The 16,162-nt window shown below is 41.2% G+C and overlaps 2 protein-coding genes and 1 long non-coding RNA gene across 3 annotated transcripts; all 3 read right to left on the bottom strand.

The window, feature by feature from the left end:
* Positions 1 to 332: 332 nt before the first annotated feature.
* lim2.2 (lens intrinsic membrane protein 2.2) lies at positions 333 to 4,102 on the bottom strand. The gene is given in 5 exon segments (XM_061033833.1): positions 333 to 470; positions 857 to 991; positions 1,380 to 1,520; positions 2,176 to 2,398; positions 3,917 to 4,102. Coding segments are annotated over 5 exon segments (741 nt in total). The 5' UTR covers positions 4,088 to 4,102; the 3' UTR covers positions 333 to 399.
* A 163-nt stretch (positions 4,103 to 4,265) lies between these two features.
* Positions 4,266 to 5,882, bottom strand: LOC132966154 (uncharacterized). Its single transcript, XR_009670178.1, has 2 exons — positions 5,115 to 5,882; positions 4,266 to 5,075 (listed from the first exon to the last, which is right to left on the bottom strand). It is a non-coding gene; the product is annotated as an uncharacterized LOC132966154 (long non-coding RNA).
* A 26-nt stretch (positions 5,883 to 5,908) lies between these two features.
* Positions 5,909 to 15,909, bottom strand: LOC132966138 (WD repeat-containing protein 47-like). The gene is made up of 15 exons (XM_061033824.1): positions 15,257 to 15,909; positions 14,929 to 15,012; positions 14,302 to 14,386; positions 13,806 to 14,114; positions 13,106 to 13,545; positions 10,888 to 10,984; positions 9,726 to 9,898; positions 9,093 to 9,350; positions 8,789 to 8,864; positions 8,548 to 8,705; positions 8,091 to 8,263; positions 7,714 to 7,884; positions 7,325 to 7,456; positions 6,538 to 6,756; positions 5,909 to 6,222 (listed from the first exon to the last, which is right to left on the bottom strand). Exons 1-15 carry the CDS (start codon positions 15,412 to 15,414, stop codon positions 6,080 to 6,082), a joined length of 2,676 nt encoding a protein of 891 aa, XP_060889807.1. The 5' UTR covers positions 15,415 to 15,909; the 3' UTR covers positions 5,909 to 6,079.
* Between the last annotated feature and the right edge of the window lie 253 nt (positions 15,910 to 16,162).

The raw sequence follows: 16,162 nt of genomic DNA, 5'->3' as shown, positions 1-16,162 counted from the left end.
CAGGCACACATCACCCAAGACTTTCTACAAGAAGACACATGGGATGTTTCAGAAATATCAATTAACATTTAAATGTTTTTTTTGTTGTTGTAAAATTAAAGCAAGTTTTATGATAACCTTGTTCATCAAACATTAAATAAACCATAAAGGGATCTCTGAGTTACATGATCTAGAGTTCTTGGGTCCATCAGAGAATATGTGAATATTAGATCATCTATGCTGTCAGATTATTTGATTTGAATTGAAGGATTCCATTATTTCTAACTTGTCTGAAGAAAGAAAAACATGTCAGTAACTACACACAGAAGCCAGTGATTTCTATTTATTCCAGTCTAAGGACTTAAATGCAGCAGTGACATTTTGAAGCGGTGTTTGAGCGAATCGGTGCGATCTTCTTGTTTAACTGTCTGGATTGTTGGAAGGAGCAGGTTCTGCTGTGGTCCTCTGGTATGCACAGAGCTGGAACACACCTGAAATAAAAATTAAAAAAAACAGACCGTCACCTATCACATTGATCTCTAACTAAAAAATATTGATGTTTGTTTTCTTGAATGTCATATCCATCCATATCAAAACATAAAAATGTCCTTTAGTTCAAAGGAGCCAAAAGACACTTTTATAAAAATGAAAGCTGAGAATCGTTGATCTGTAACATAGTAGCTTCTTTAATTACTAGAAAACAAGGTAAGAATAACCTAAAAAAAAAATTAAGAAAAAGTTTTATAGTTCAATAGTTTCAAATAGAGACATAGGCACCATCCTTTGGGAAACTTTTTAAAACTTCTCAAACTAGGCTCCTGCAGTTAATCTGCAAATAAACAGTTCTTATATGAGTAATGAAATGCTTTAAAAATACCTGCTGCAAACGCCAAAATGATTGCAACCCAGCCGATGATGTAAGACCAGGAGAAGCGCCAGTCCAAAAAGCGTTTGCCAAAGAAAGTGACAGTCACTCCGGTGTAAATGGCCAAAGCCAGCAGAGCCAGAAAACCTGAGAATCAAAGGGATATAGAAATGTTAAAATATGTAAAACCTTAAGAAAATGCAGACTACATGCCTGATAGAAATAAACACAAACTGTTTCTGCATTTCTTCTGTGTTTCCAAACTAAACCACATTTCAACAGAAATATAAGTTATTTAATTTGTCAAAAATAATTTAAAATTAATGATATTGTGCTTAACAAACGTTCTCTATTAAAGCATTTGACCTGTTTTCGATCACATGTTTGACCTTAACTCCTAACTGACCTGGGAACAGCCATTCACAGTCCAACACATTTTTAGACTCAAAACGTATCATTTGGATGATAATCACATAAACTTGTTTAATCTAACCAGCCGACAGACATTTGTACAGGACTGTCACTGTGATCTTACCTGACAGGACGAGGGCGATGCCACCTGTACGGACCCTCCTGTTCTTGGTGCCGTTTGTGAAGGCGCTCAGGCCGAGCACCACGCCGGCGAAGCAGCTCAGAACAGCCAGCAACATAAAGGCTCGAGTGGCATCCCAGAAGGCTGGACATAAAAAGAACAGGACCACATACAGATTAACACAGTGGTTCCCAACCGTTTTTCCCTTGGAGCCTCCTCTATTTCTACCTGGGGAAAAAAAGCTGTTTTGACAACCTCAGAGAAGACAAAGCCTTTGGCAACCCCCCTAGGATCTTTGGCAACCACCTAGGGGGTCCCGAACCCCAGGTTGTGAACCAATGCATCAACAGATACTTATTATTAGGACTGGATTTGATAATATAGAAATATTTCTCTTCTTTTGGCCATTATATTAAATGTCAATATGTTACCAACCCTTTTTGTTTTGTTGTTTTCACACACTACTGTGAGAATTTCCGGTAGGGATCTAACCATCATGGTGAATGAAATTGATGGATCCCATATCTTTATTAAAGCCAGGTTCATGCCAACTGGTTAATTGTATCTATCACCAATCTATGTGCTTTGGTTTGCAAAGTTTCGGCTGTTTTTCTGGACTGACTGGTTTGCAGATTTGCATCTTTGCTGAAAAATATTCTCAGAAATGTCCTCAGAAAATTCAAAGGCTGACTATTTTCAATGTTGAAAACATCAGCACAAAATTTAAGTTGATCATGAGTCCAACATTTCTTTGTCAGGATCCTTTGTCTTATCCAAATGCCACCATTGAAGCACTCACCTACGGTTATGGTGTGGGTGTGGCATTTGTGGTTGATGCAGAACCTCCAAAGCCCCTGATTGGCTGAGCTACCAGAGTATCGATACTGCATCCAGAAGTCTGTCGCTGTGGAGACGATAAGAAGCACTAGGGCTGCCACACCGCACAGTGTGCCTCCTCCTGCCAGAGTATACAGCATCGTGGAGAAGACGTGGAAAGAACTTTTCTTCTAAACATTCAGCAACTGTCAAGAAAAGAAAGAGCAATGTAGGGAAAAAGATAAAATCACAATTTGGACAAATTTGATCACTCTGCATCAGGTGCTTTAGACAGAATCCTCCGTAATACAAGAATGCCTCCTGTATAAACTATCTGATCGCTCAAGATACATTCCATAAATGCAGATACAGAGTACAACAGCACAGGGACCGTTAACTGTGTGTCACTCTGCTTCAGGTGTTCTGAATACCACTTATGAACTTTACAACAAACGATCTTGTCTGGAATAATCAAACTGGTACATTATTTATACATCTTATTCTACTAGTTGCATGACTAAAGGAAACGTACAGATGAATGTATGTAGCACAAAGTTTGTGGTATCATGTAGACATACACAAAGCTGCCAAAGTGCACATTTTTTATGCGCTTTTGGCAATAGTCCTGTTCCAAAGTTGCATAACTAGTTGAATTGGTGGAGCAAAATTACTGATTAAAAATTATTTTCTGTTTTTGCTAGTTACAATTTACTACTATATGCTGTTTGCAAACCTGCTAATCTGACACCAGACATTCAGTATAACAGCACCACATCCAGCACAGCAGTGACTATCTTTGGCATTCTTTGACTGATTGACAGCCCTGCCTATATTCAGTAAATATATTCGTTTTCCACGTACACTGAAGATAGCAAAGTGTAATTGAAGCTCCGCATCACAAACTTCATTTTTTCCAATGAAATGTTACAAATTCATCCGTAGCCCATGATTGCTCCAATGACCTGCTGGCCAACGACTGCCATCCTTTTAGTATCTGAGCTAGCTTAAGTTGCTAGATGACCACAAGTTAAAAACTACCAATACTCAACTCCCAAAAAGAATCAGGTCTTACACATTTTAAACAGATTAAAAGCAATAGCAAGAGTATTTGTCATATACTGGGATATTATCAGGAGAAAGAGAGCTCTAAAATGAACATATAAGCACACATAAATACATTAAAAGGGACTCATTCTACAGCCATGTGGTCAAAAATTGGTCATTGCCCAGCAAAGCACTTGAACAGAACCGCTGTTTGACAATAAGCCTGCCTATCAAGCAGTTTAGTTATTGTTCCCCACTAATTCCTCTCCATGCATGACAAACAAATCTGTCAGTCCTGAGCAACTGAACTGTCAGCAGTGTTTCTCTCTGTCACACAGCCAGCAAACCAATGCTATCATACATTACTTTCAACACCTGCACTCACTTATCAGCCTTCAAAAAAACACCAAATTACAAAATCACATCCAACTCCGACCTCTACGTCTGCATGAAAAACATCTCACAACATTTTTCATGCCAAATAGTGAGCGGTAAAGATAGTTTCCTTTGACAAAGGTCCCCAGACGTCATCTCTTCTTTCCGTGTGGTTCTCCAACAGCAGCTTCTCAGTTTTTGTTTTGCCTTTGAAGCCATTGAGGGAAAAGCATCTTCCTGGTAAGTACAGTAATAACAGGTCCTGTATAATAAGTTAAGTAAAATAAGTTGTTTTTTTCTGATACCTCTGTGTTGGCTGGTGTCTCTGCAGGGTTGCTGGCTGTAACAGTGTGTCTATCCTTTTTAAGCTCTGTACCCCTGGCTTGTATTGTCCTGCTCACAAAAGAGGGAATGATCGAGTGCAGCATGTGAGTGATGTTAAATCCCCTCTTGCTCTTCTCTGCAGTAACCTCCATCCCTTTATCCCGCTGTCTCACCAACCTGTTGCACTTTTCCCTATTTTTTATTTTCTAACCATGAGAGTCTAATAACTCCTCCCTAGATGGCTTCATTTTCTTCTTTACACACATGCTGGAAAATCTCATTCTTCTTTCTTTGTTGCAGTCCAACACAAAATGACTCAACACATTAGAGAACAGTGTGATGGCACTTTGTATCTTTATTCAGTCAGTTCATTACACTTTCCAACTTGTAACTTCAAAAAATTCTCCATTCAATCAAAAGCAAGAACAATATGTGGTAAAGTCCGATAACTTTGTTCACAGTTTGAACCCCATTAACCTCTTTCCAGGTCCATTGTTACATATTTGTCTGCACATTTCAAAACCACACCACGTTCTAATGACAGTTTCAATGGCATCGTGAGCAGCAAATCATGTACATTTGAGGATTAACACAACAACCAATGACATTGGGTCTCTCCCGATCCCCTTTTCTTACTCACAACCATCAGGTTTCTGCATAGGTGCACAGTAACAGTGAGGAATAAAATCATTTCAAGACAAAGATGTGTCATTTTACACAATAAGCCTTTATCCTAAAGTGCCTTATTCTTGTCTGGACTTTTTCCTGTTATTTCTTTGATTAATCCAAGCTTCATTGCTTTTTCCAAGCTTTCTATACATCCTAAAATGTTCCTGAGACCATGCATCCCTACTCACCATCTAAACTCTGAAAACGGGGGGGCAAAAATGTAATTCCTTATCAGCTCCAACTTTATGCACTGCAATCAATGCTATAGTTCTTGCCACCCAATGCAACTTTTCAACTGCACAACATGATCACATTGAATTTACAGAACAGATGTGCTTATTAATGAAGGAGCTACAAAAAGCAGTTTCTAAAACGTAAGCTCCAGCACTGTTTCTCATTTTACAGTTAATATACTTAGTTTGTCTGGAACACAGCATGGAAATATGTTTTGAGTCATGTATAAAAATAATACTGGAATTCCAACCGTTGAGATGCAACCTTTTTTTCAACATTTGAGTTTTAAAAGTGACAGACATAGGGAAAACAACATACAAAGTTAATATGAGTGCACTCAAATGACCATTGTCTTCATAAGTGATGTTACAAAATGTTGATGAGAACATATCAAAATAAAGTTGAAAATAAAACAATACATCTCTCAGTAAATGCAAAAGTCCAAAAATATCTACAAATGTTACAAAAGGCACATTATGATATGCATAACTAAAATGTGGCTAAAGAGTCCAGCTCACTTCTCGAATGGAAATAGCAGCTCGCTTTGTTTCACCATCGTTACTTCAGTAGTGATCCACGTGTGTTTTGAAGTTCTAAAAAAGATGACTTGAATGTAGTCTTGCATTGTGAAGAAAATGTAAATGAACTTACTTGAAGATGTGCTTTGTGTGAACTTGCTCATGCCTATCAAAACAGGCATTATCAGTCATCACTATGTTCTAACTACATCTGTGTTATCTGTGCTCTGCTTACCAAAGCCAGAGCAGAAAGGTTTGAAGTGAACACATAAACACACACATGCACGCACAAACACATACCCTAAAAAGGGTACTGACTATCACATGAATCGTGAATGAAAAGATTCATATTAAACACGCATGTTTCCTCATTGTTATGGCATGTGCAAAGAAACATATTTTCAGAATGCTGCCTTTGCTTGGACGCACAAAGACATACACAACAGAATGGAAACAAACACACAACAACAAACACACACAAAACAACTTAGTGACTGTGAATTCCCCCTCAAAAAAGTGCATTTCACACACATGTGCAAAGAAAGCACACACACAGTTAACTGTGAGCAGCTAACAGCTAACTATGTAGTCAAATGTTAACACACAAACACTCATACATACACACACAAACAAACACACACACAGCAGTATGTGATTACATCACACTGTGTTCTTGTGCCTCCTGCTGCTGCAGCTAGCATGTTTGTCCAGTGAATATATATCTCAGGGGCCGGGCGCCCAGAGGACCACAGTTCGGTCTGCAGACGACGAGAGGAAGGTCCGGTCATGAGGGTGCCATCTGCACTGGATCACCTTGTCCCAGTGCTCGCCTGCCAGCGTCTGAGGGAGGGGCTTTGTGAGGTCACCTGGGGTTACAGAAAAGAAAAAAACATGTCACACAGTGGGCTCAAACACTGACAGTAATAAGGTTGCAAAATGAACAAGTATTTGAGTATATACATTTAACTTTTTGAGACTTTCTAAATTGCAAAATGCATTTTTATTAGTAATTTGAAACATGTATCAAGACGGTCATGAAGTCAGTTTAACATTTCAAATGAAATATGAATGAAATGATAAAAATGTAATTCAAATGATTCATGTGCAAGCATCTTTGTGCAGAGTACGTCTACAAATCACACATACTGCACATTTCTGGATGTTGTTTGTTTAGTTGCTACCTTGTAGGTCACTGATGATGATTTTGTTGTCATAGGAGCCAGTGAGGAGATTATGGGCTCCAGGTGAGAAGCGCACTGAGCGGACGTCGCTGCCGTGTGGTCGGTATGTCTGCACTATGCGGCCTCCTCTGATGTCGTACAACATGCAGGTACTGTCCTCCTGACCTGTGGCCAGCAGGCGGCCGCTGGGATCCACCGCCACAGAAGCAACTGCACTTCCTGTGTAAGACAGACAAGTGAAATGTTTGCTGAAAATGGCTGCAGCATACAACTTCTTGATAACTGCTTGTCTTCCCTGGACAGTAATTCAACTCAACTCTGCTATCGGTGAACAATCACAGACTGTATGCACGCAAGTGTAGCATCTGCATGCACATAATTGAACTGCTGCATTATGTTTTCTGTTTGACAGTATTTTTTCTCTGTTCTGTTGTTGATATTGTGATTCTGTCAAACTACACATAGCATTGCTATTCAGGCAAATATTCCCAGTATAGCGTTGTATCCCAGACTCTGTTGCTTCATCCAAGCGTGTAATCTCAACATGTCTTGCCTCAGGAGACCCCCCCCACCCCGCTCCATCCGACAGAGATAGTCTCCCACTTTGAGGTGCAAGTGTGAACGACCAGATCTGAAGGATTTCAGGGTCAGTCCTCCTGAAATTCTCTCGGAATATTCAGGAGTGCATAATGTAAAACTGTGATATTGCACTAAAATATGATAGAGAGCAAATAGTAATTTGCAGTTTACTAAGAGTCACTCTAATGAGAGTTGGGACGTGACTCACCTGAGCCGTGCAGAGTTGTGCCCACCACCCGCACACAGCTGGGCACCCGCAGGTCCCAGAACCGCACAGTCTTGTCCTGGGAGCCAGATGCGATCATCCATCCTCCCCAGGTGTAAAGAGTAAGAATATGACCTTTTGAAAAAAAAAAAAAGAGTGAAGTCATAAAATGCTTTATCTTTACCTTGATGTTCTAAGTTTTTGTGTTTCCCAACCCTGTTTATGAAAGTATGGCTATATCATCGTCCTATAAGTTAGAGCTTATTGGTCATATAACACATTTGAGTTTTACATTAAATAGTTTGAAGGTAATAGGTGTTTTGCTATGTCTGCAAACTGATTTGGTTACCCTTCTGTAATAGTTGCAGGGAAAAATGCCTTTGCTAACATACCGGTGTGTCCGCTAAGGGCGTGGAGGCCCTGTCCTCTCTGACAGTCGGTTGTGTAGATGTTACAGTCTCCGGCCCCAGCACTGATCAAGATGGATCCTCCACTCTCAGGGCCTTCCATGAAGGCCAGGTCCCTGATGGTACCATCATGCATGCTGAACTCCAGGTCTGGACCTAAAGCAAGAAGTATACTTTAGTTACCTCAATATCAGGAGAAAGATGCATTCCCTCCTCTCTTTATTCTTCTTAGAACCAACAGTTGGACAGAATCATTTTGGCCAAAACAGCAGGGACTTTACCTTTTTTTAGGTGTGTAAGTGATGAATCATGGAGTTGCTGAAAATACTTTTCATAAAAACATTAAAGCAAATCAATCGTACCTGTGGCATTGCAGCTCTCCGCATTGAAAGGCAGGACTTTGACATATTTATCATTGGAGCCAGTAGCCAGCAGTTGTCCACAGTGGCTCCAGGCTACACAGTAGATTGAACCCTTGTGGTGTTTGTTCCTCCTGAAGCGCACCACTGGCTGCTTGAGAGCTCCAGAAGCTCCACTGGACGAACCAACATGAGGAAGAGAGAGGAAACATGAACTGTAAAATAATATACCAGTTATACTGTGTGGACAATGTCGAACCTGGATTTAAATGTTTTTAGTGAAAAAAAAACGCCTCATTTTTGGTCTAGAATACTTTTTCAGTCTGTTACAATTTAAAGCAAAAATCTATATACATGAAACTGTATTTTCTATGAAGTCATCATCAATGTTTGATATTTTAAGAATTACTCATTGTTACAAGTTGTGAGTTCTCATGAATAGTTGCCACCCAGTTCCTACCTTGGGGTCAGTGTCTCTGGGTAGGAGCAGACTCTCAGGGTTTTGGAGTTGGAGCCGACAGCGTAGAGCGTTCCAGCAGGATGGAAAGCCACGGCTCGCACTGCCTGCGTGTCCTCCAGCTGGCTCACTTTAACAAACTGTGTTTTGGGCTTGGCTGTCTGTGGAAGATTAGAAAATAATCTTTTGAACTATGATCTCTGTGTGAAGACTTTTTAACCCAAAAACTATTTATTTGCTGTACCTCTTTTGAGTTACGTGTCTCAGAGCTGCCAGAGTCACCTTGGAGTGTCGGGCAGGACCCACTGATCCTCTCAGCACTGCAAATATAAACACACACACAGCTCACGTTTATGTTCCTTTTATCCAGCAGGTGGAGACAGAGGGAATCTGATAGCTGCTAAAGATAAAAAAAAAAATAATCAAGTTCGATTTTATGGAGGATGAAAGAATACATCACATCAACCAAAAGTTAGCATAGTATGGCAATTAAAGCCATACATAAAGCTGATGTTTTTGCTTGAAACGACCAAACACTTGACTCTTACCTCTTACTTGCAGGGACTGGTGACTCACTGAGAGAGGGCAAACCATGACTCCCAGTCCTTGATGGGGTGCTGCTGGCCCACCCACCTGGCTTATCCCTTAGTGGCTCAGTATCTGGGGTGTGTCGGGTGTTGGTGGATCTGGGGCTAGAGGTGCTGCTGTTCCCTGGGAGCCCATTCCTCTGCTGGCCCAGATGTGACATCACATCGTCTCCTCTGTGGTCAATGCCCACATTCATCTCCTCTAACTTCTGAATGGACCTAGACAAAAACAAATACCTTTTTGTCTTAGTGAGGTAGCACTACAATATGTTTTGTTCTTTTTTTTATATCTGTAAATGTAGTAGTAAACCCTAACCCTTTAGGGTTTTTCAATAATACCCTCTGGGGTCCAGGACCTTGACATCACCGCAGTTTCCAAACCCGGACACTCTCTCAGAGATCCAAGTGTCTGCCCTGTCTCCAGCATTGCTGTTTTTAAAATTTTTTTATTTGATGTGAGTTTTAATAAAAACAATTAAAAATGTCCCGCCTAATTTTCCCTACTTCTTCGTCGAATACATTTAGTAAGGTTGCTCTTCATTCATCACATTCATTGATTGTAATATTTTTTCTATTATGACCTTGGATCCTCACCTGCTGAGAAAAGTCTCTGTGAGGTTGTTTTGTGTTCCATCCTGCGGCTTCACGCCTCCCTCCAGCAGCATCTGCTGATAAAGCTGTCGCTGCTGCTGTTTCTGCTCCAGATGCTGCTGCACGCGGAGACGCTGTCTGTAGTATTCCTGGATATGCTCGGTGGAGTCAAGACGCTGGACAAATACACATACAAAAAAATATTTATATATATGTTTTAGCAAAAGTTTAGCTATTGATCCTTGTTCTGACAGCATTTATTAGACCTCAACAGGCTCTGTAACTTGGCAGAAATGTATTATTGCATTTCAGAATATTCTTCAATGCTTGGCGCTTGGCTCATTGCCAATTAACACACACACACACACACACACACACACACACCACACGGACACACACACACACACACACCACACGGACACACACACATCATATTATAATAGACAAACTCTCTCCCAGGATCCACCACTGACAACTCTTCAACTCCCAAGGCCTCGTCCTCCATCATTTGTCCCATAAAAAAGTTTTCAAGGACCTCATCCTATCCAGTGGGTCTACAGATAACACACACACTAACACGCACACACACACACACACACACACACACACACACACACACACACACACACACACACACTCAATCCAATCTCAAGCTACTTTGCTCCCCCAGATGAGACCTGGGGTGCATAAATATGAGCGATGATGGAAGCAGCAGGCCATATTGGGTGTGACCGCACATCAAACCAGATTATCTGCCGCCGGCGTCCCTGACCTCTGCCCTCCTCGCTGAGACAGGGGGCAGGAGGGTGCTGGCGCCCCTCAGACGGGTTAGGTGGAGAATTGGGGGAGGATTTATGAGGCAGGTGAGGTGTGGAAATGATCTGGCTCAGGGGTTCATGGGGAATCGGTTCTAAATCTCTTAAATCTGATATAATGACTGTGAAGCGGCGACGGACTGAAAATCGTATTTTGACTTTGACTCAAGTGACCAGACGGACGACTGCGGCTGTTTTTTTCCTTTTTATACCTTTCACAATCTTGACTGAGACACTCACAACAACTCTGTGTCTGGCATGCGTTGTGCTTATCATTGATACGTGATCTATAAACAATCCTTAATTACCATAACATGCATACACAACACACTTCTCATACTTCATATTACCTCGTTTGTTTCTGTGCCACCGGGTGGTCCACCATCTTTTCCTGGAGTCAGAGGCGCGCGTGGGGTGTTGGGTCCATCCAGCCCTGGCCGTTGCTTCCTAAGGACAGAAAATAATATGCAAACAATTATTTGTATTCAAATTGATTTGAGATGAAGAGTGGCAAAAAATTAAAGGGAGCGGTATAAAATTTGAGGATTACTTTATGTAGCAATAAGTTAAAATGATGAAGTACCTGGTTATTTCTTATAAGCAAACTAAAGTATGAAGTTCAGCTGCTTAAAACCTGAACTGTTGAATATTTGCTACATTGTAACACAATAAATCCAGCAGGTGGAGCCAGAGCATACCTATCAACAAGCGCTCTGTTAACAGCAGTGTTGTCATTTGATGCTTCCGCCTACTTCTCAGAGGTGAGACTGTTATTATTCCTTTCACTTTTAAACACATCTTGCATTGCATTACTTTTAAAGTGTTTTAATCACATATACTACAAAGAACCTGTGCTGTATTTGCTTTATACCATAGCTGGTGCTGCCACGTCTGTGCAGAAGGAGCACATGTGGATAAAGAAAAACTGAAAAAAGTATCTTCAAGGTTTCTTCATGTTGGTTTATGCTGTGTTCCAGTTGATCTCGGAAGTCGGAAATTCCGAGTTCCCAGTCGAAAGTGTCAACCGAAGTCGTAATTACAACTTAGAAACTCAGAGAATTAAGACAGATATGAACCCAGAAAGCGGCAGTTATGACCAAATATGCAATGAAGACCGTCATAAAAGATGATTTAGGAATTTAAAAGTGATCTTCAGCCCACTTCAGCTTTAAATATCAGAGCATTAGGAACATTTACATCAGCGTAGTACTGTGATTGTCAATGAGGGGTCATTAGTTAAAGGCTTGAGATTATAATGCATCAATCAACACTGTGCTGCAGTTGATTTTGTGCAGCTCAGTAGGCGATGACAGATGAGGCAGTATGTGCCTGTTAAAGCAGTGTTAATGGGATTAATGGAGCTACAGATTGTGGTGTACAACAAGATCTACCGCTGTGGTTAATACGTCAGGTTGCACAACTTCATGCTGATGGAAAAAATCTCTCAAGGATTGAAACTCAAACACATAACGGATGTGGGGGTGGGCATAATGTGATTATTCTTTATCAGATGCATATTTTTTATATTATATAAATAGATAGATACTTTATTGATCCCGAGGGAAATTCAAAATATATACAATATTCTTTATTTACGTAAGTGTAAGAGTTCATTTGTCAAGATTTGTTCATGTGATTTGATTACAGAATGCTACTTATGATACATTTATGCATTGATAGGTTGTACACAAACACATTTAAAGAGGACATATAATACCCCTTTTCCACAAATAGTCCCCTGTGGTCTAAATGAAACATCTGTGCTGTGCTTTGGTCAAAATATAACATGAATCAAGCACCAGAGGAGGTTTGTGACCCTGTATAAACCACCTCTTTCAGAACGCTCCGTTTTGGTGTGTGTGTCTCTTTAAATGCATTGAGCGTCCCCTGAGTTTTCCCCGTAGACATCAATCCTCTGTAGCAAGACTAAAAATGGCGGACCTGCGCAAAAGTTTTGTTCTAGGCTGGGGATGGAGTCCATGGGTGGAGTTATCAGGGGAGGGGATTTTTTTTTTTACCAGACTCCCACTTGTGACATCACAAACTGAGAAAATTTGAAACGGAGCACTTTTCTTGTTGTTGTAACACTTATGCAGACTACAAACAAAGGACTGGATGGATTTATTTCATATTTTGTGGGTCAGTAGACACTCAGGTTATCCAAATAAATGTTCAAAAACACTGTCAAAGTGGATTTTTCACAATATGACCCCTTTACGAAATACTGCATAAGCTGAGGTTTGGTTCAGGTTCTTAATTTATGAAGTAGCATCTTCTAAACTGTAAATTTATCATTGATAATACAATTTAAGTTGGGTTTTTTTGCTGATTTTTTAGAGAAAGATAAACCATTATGAAGAAATCACAGTTAGATATTTGTCAGAGTTCATCTAGTAGACAGAACAAAATGTTGAAAGTCGAAGCCATAGTTTTGTAAAGCAAAGGTGTGAAATGCTTTGACATTCACTGTGCATGGTTGCAGACATTTGTAGTGTTGAACACCACCTGTCTGGCTCTCAAAGCACTCACAACATTAGCATCCAGGTGTTATTAACCTCTGACCCTTACCTTTCAGGTGAATCATCCTCCTGATGAACATTATTCTCAACAAGGCTCCGACTGAGGGCAGACTTAACGTTTGCCTCCATGCCCCTCTTTTCCTGGGATGCAAGACCGTGTGACAGACCGTCCAAAGCTGGGTTGAGGGATCTGGACATGTAGGTGTCTGCTGAATGGGGCCTATGGTGGAAAGGTGAGGTAGTGCAGGGTGACAGGCGGTTGATTAAAGGAGTGAGGAGGTCGGCGTGGCCGGCCTTGCTGGGCTTCACCAGGCGGTCCACGTGGATATTGAGAGTCTGCTGCTCGAAGGCGCAGGAGAAGGCACCCGGAGAGAGGTTCTGTAGCCAGGACAGCAGCGACAAGTCCAGTTCATCACAGCCGTTTCCACAGAGCAAATCCACACCGAGCAAGACCTCGCCCTCTGTGATCTCCTCACCTGTTGCTTTACTCTAGGAAACACAAAGAAAAGGGTTTGGATCATCAACTATTACTGAAAGTGTCAAGTTCTTTAAATTATTTCTAGATTTTTCTAATTACAAAACTCCTTTCAACTCTCTTGGATTCAATTTTGATCTAATGCACACTTGAGATTATATCCGATGGAACAATTACCTAATACCAGACAGGGTTTCCTACATGCACAAAAAAGGGCACTCTAAGTAAAAAGTGTCCTAAAATGTCCTTGTAACCTTTTCAATCCTTAGTGTACCTGACAGAACTCGACACAGCACTCGTACAGGATCCCCTTGATGAGCAGCTGTAACAGGCGGTTCCCACTCGCCCTGAAGCCGGCCTCACTCAGCTTCCTGTCCGCAGGGATGAACTCGGCCACCATGGTACAGGCTTCCTCAAAGCAATGGACACGTGCCGTGCTCGGGTTCCAGTCTTTGAACTCTGCGTGGTGGGTGAGCCGCGGCAGGGTGAGGAGGAGGCACAGCTTGCTGTAGTCGTCTTTGGTCGGGCAGAACTCCTCCAGACTGTTGAGGCACTTCACCGCCTCCTGCATGCTGAGCTCCAGCTGAAAATAAAGTGAGCATAGAGAGTGTTTCGCTGTTGAAATGCAAGGGAGGTTTTATTTAACCTAGAACCCCAGCATCAATTGAAGCGTGTTTTCTTTCCCAGCTAGTGCTCCCTTGTTGTCATCTTATCAAGTAAACATACTGTCATTTACAGAGACTCATGCTGATTTCCATATCTGTACTTACATTCTTAGGGTCTTCAGCAGCAGACATGGCATTATTTACACACAGAGCTTCCAGAAACTTCTGTTTCAGAATGATGTAGCGGAACCTGAAAAACACAAATTTCAATATCATGAAATAAGCTTTGTAGAACATGAATTGTCCAGCTCTTATATGATGTTTCCCTGAGTTATGGTGTGTGTTTGGTGGCTGCTAAGAAAGAGAGGATGTCAGTTATATGACATGATCATGCCACTGGAGAACTGGGACTTGACCTAATTTAGTGCCTAAGGCCACCAGTCTCCTGCTTTACTGGGAAGTCCAGCTCAACCTCAAATATAGGGAGGGAAATATCATTATTTCTTATCTAAATCTCAAACAACCTGTACAGCTGTACTCAATAAAAAGAACATTTCCAGCTGCAGGCGTCTGGCAACTCTTACTGAAAAAGCTGATTTCAGTGAGGCCTCGTTCTTGAGGCATTATGTGGAGAACACAATGGCTCAAGGACGAATCCGTTAAAAAAGCCAGTCCTTCAACCTGTCCTTGAGATAAAAGCTTTGGCCAGTACAGACTTCAGGAGAAGCAATGGGACTTCTAAATGATTCAGATTTCATCAGGTTACATTATCCCGCACCGTGTCTCTCTCACCTTTTCTTGTCAAACTTCTCCATTCCTTCCAGAGGCTGAATAAACTGCATCACCTCCTCCCACTGGCCGTCAAGAACAAGTTGCCTGTTCAAAGCAGCAAATGAACACATTTAGAGACTCATGATAGCGCCTTCTGATATCAAATCCTAACTGTTGAAAAAAAAAAAGTAAGATGTGAAAACTAAATACTGTAAACATACACCTGTTTGGGACTTACAAAACAATCCCATATCCTTATAAAACAACAGCAGGAAGTGCTACAGATCTCTGTGCATGTGAAAGTTTCATCCTGCAGTTTGTGATACTCTGTCGTGCTGCACAGTCGTACCTGAGGAAGAGCATGTCATCGGAGTAGAGGCCGTTGATGACACCGCTCTCCTTCTCTAAAGCCAGCATGCTGATGTGCAGCTTCCTGGAGTTTAGGAAGTCCAGCATCAGCTTGATCACCTCTGCCTCCTTGATGTTGATCATCTCCTCTGCAGTCATGGTTACAGATGTGTGGTGGCAGCTTTCAGCTCTGGCTGAAATACAGATGGAGAGAAGAGGAGACAGACGACGTTGTTGACAATACAGCGCCAGAAAAGAGTCACATGTACATATGGCATAGCCACAATTTAGAGGGAAGTATACCCTGCCTCATCAACACAATCGAGGTTGCACACGAAAGCACATTTTTTTAATTGATGTGTTGAAGAAGAAAAGAAGGTGTCAGCATGGAGTGTCTCTCTCCAAAGCACTGGGAAAAGTTACACATGATTCCCTACTGGTTTTAGACAAAGGATGTCTCTTTATTTGTGTCCTGCTAGATCTTAATACTTGTCTGCATTCCACACAATTAAAAGTCACATCCTGTCAAAGAGACTAGTACACGTAATTGGCATTAGAGGAAAGGCATTAAGCCGGTTGAAATCCTATCTATCAGATTGATCTCAATTTGTACACATTAAAGATAAGTCCTCTCTGTGCACACCAAAGTTACTCACCGAGTTCCACATAGTTTAGTGCTCTGACCAAATATACTCACCTATATCTAACAGCATTGGTTTCCAACCTGGGGGGCTTCAAAGATTTCATGGGGGGGATTGTTAAAATGTTTAACTCGTTTTGCATGTCAGAGTTGAAGTATTTCTGTTATGTAGCCTATATCAGAAAGTTAAACAGTTTACGTTTAAAAGTCTCTAGTGGTCTATATTTAAAAGGCAGGGAAGGAAAAGATTAAAGAAAATAAAACACA

This window comes from Labrus mixtus, chromosome 3, assembly GCF_963584025.1.
Source record: "Labrus mixtus chromosome 3, fLabMix1.1, whole genome shotgun sequence".
NCBI lineage: Eukaryota > Metazoa > Chordata > Actinopteri > Labriformes > Labridae > Labrus > Labrus mixtus.
The sequence above is the reverse complement of the archived record's forward strand: the minus strand, read 5'-3'. Positions and strand labels throughout refer to the sequence as shown.

What these genes read in the sequence shown, in the direction of transcription:
- LOC132966138 (XM_061033824.1), bottom strand. Translation starts at nt 15,414, where the DNA reads ATGACTGCAGAGGAGATGATCAACATCAAGGAGGCAGAGGTGATCAAG. An exon ending in CCAGTCCCTGCAAGTAAGAG is followed by an intron (nt 8,865 to 9,092) that starts GTAAGAGTCAAG and finishes TTATATTTGCAG; the next exon opens with TGCTGAGAGGATCAGTGGGT. An exon ending in AGACACGTAACTCAAAAGAG is followed by an intron (nt 8,706 to 8,788) that starts GTACAGCAAATA and finishes AATCTTCCACAG; the next exon opens with ACAGCCAAGCCCAAAACACA.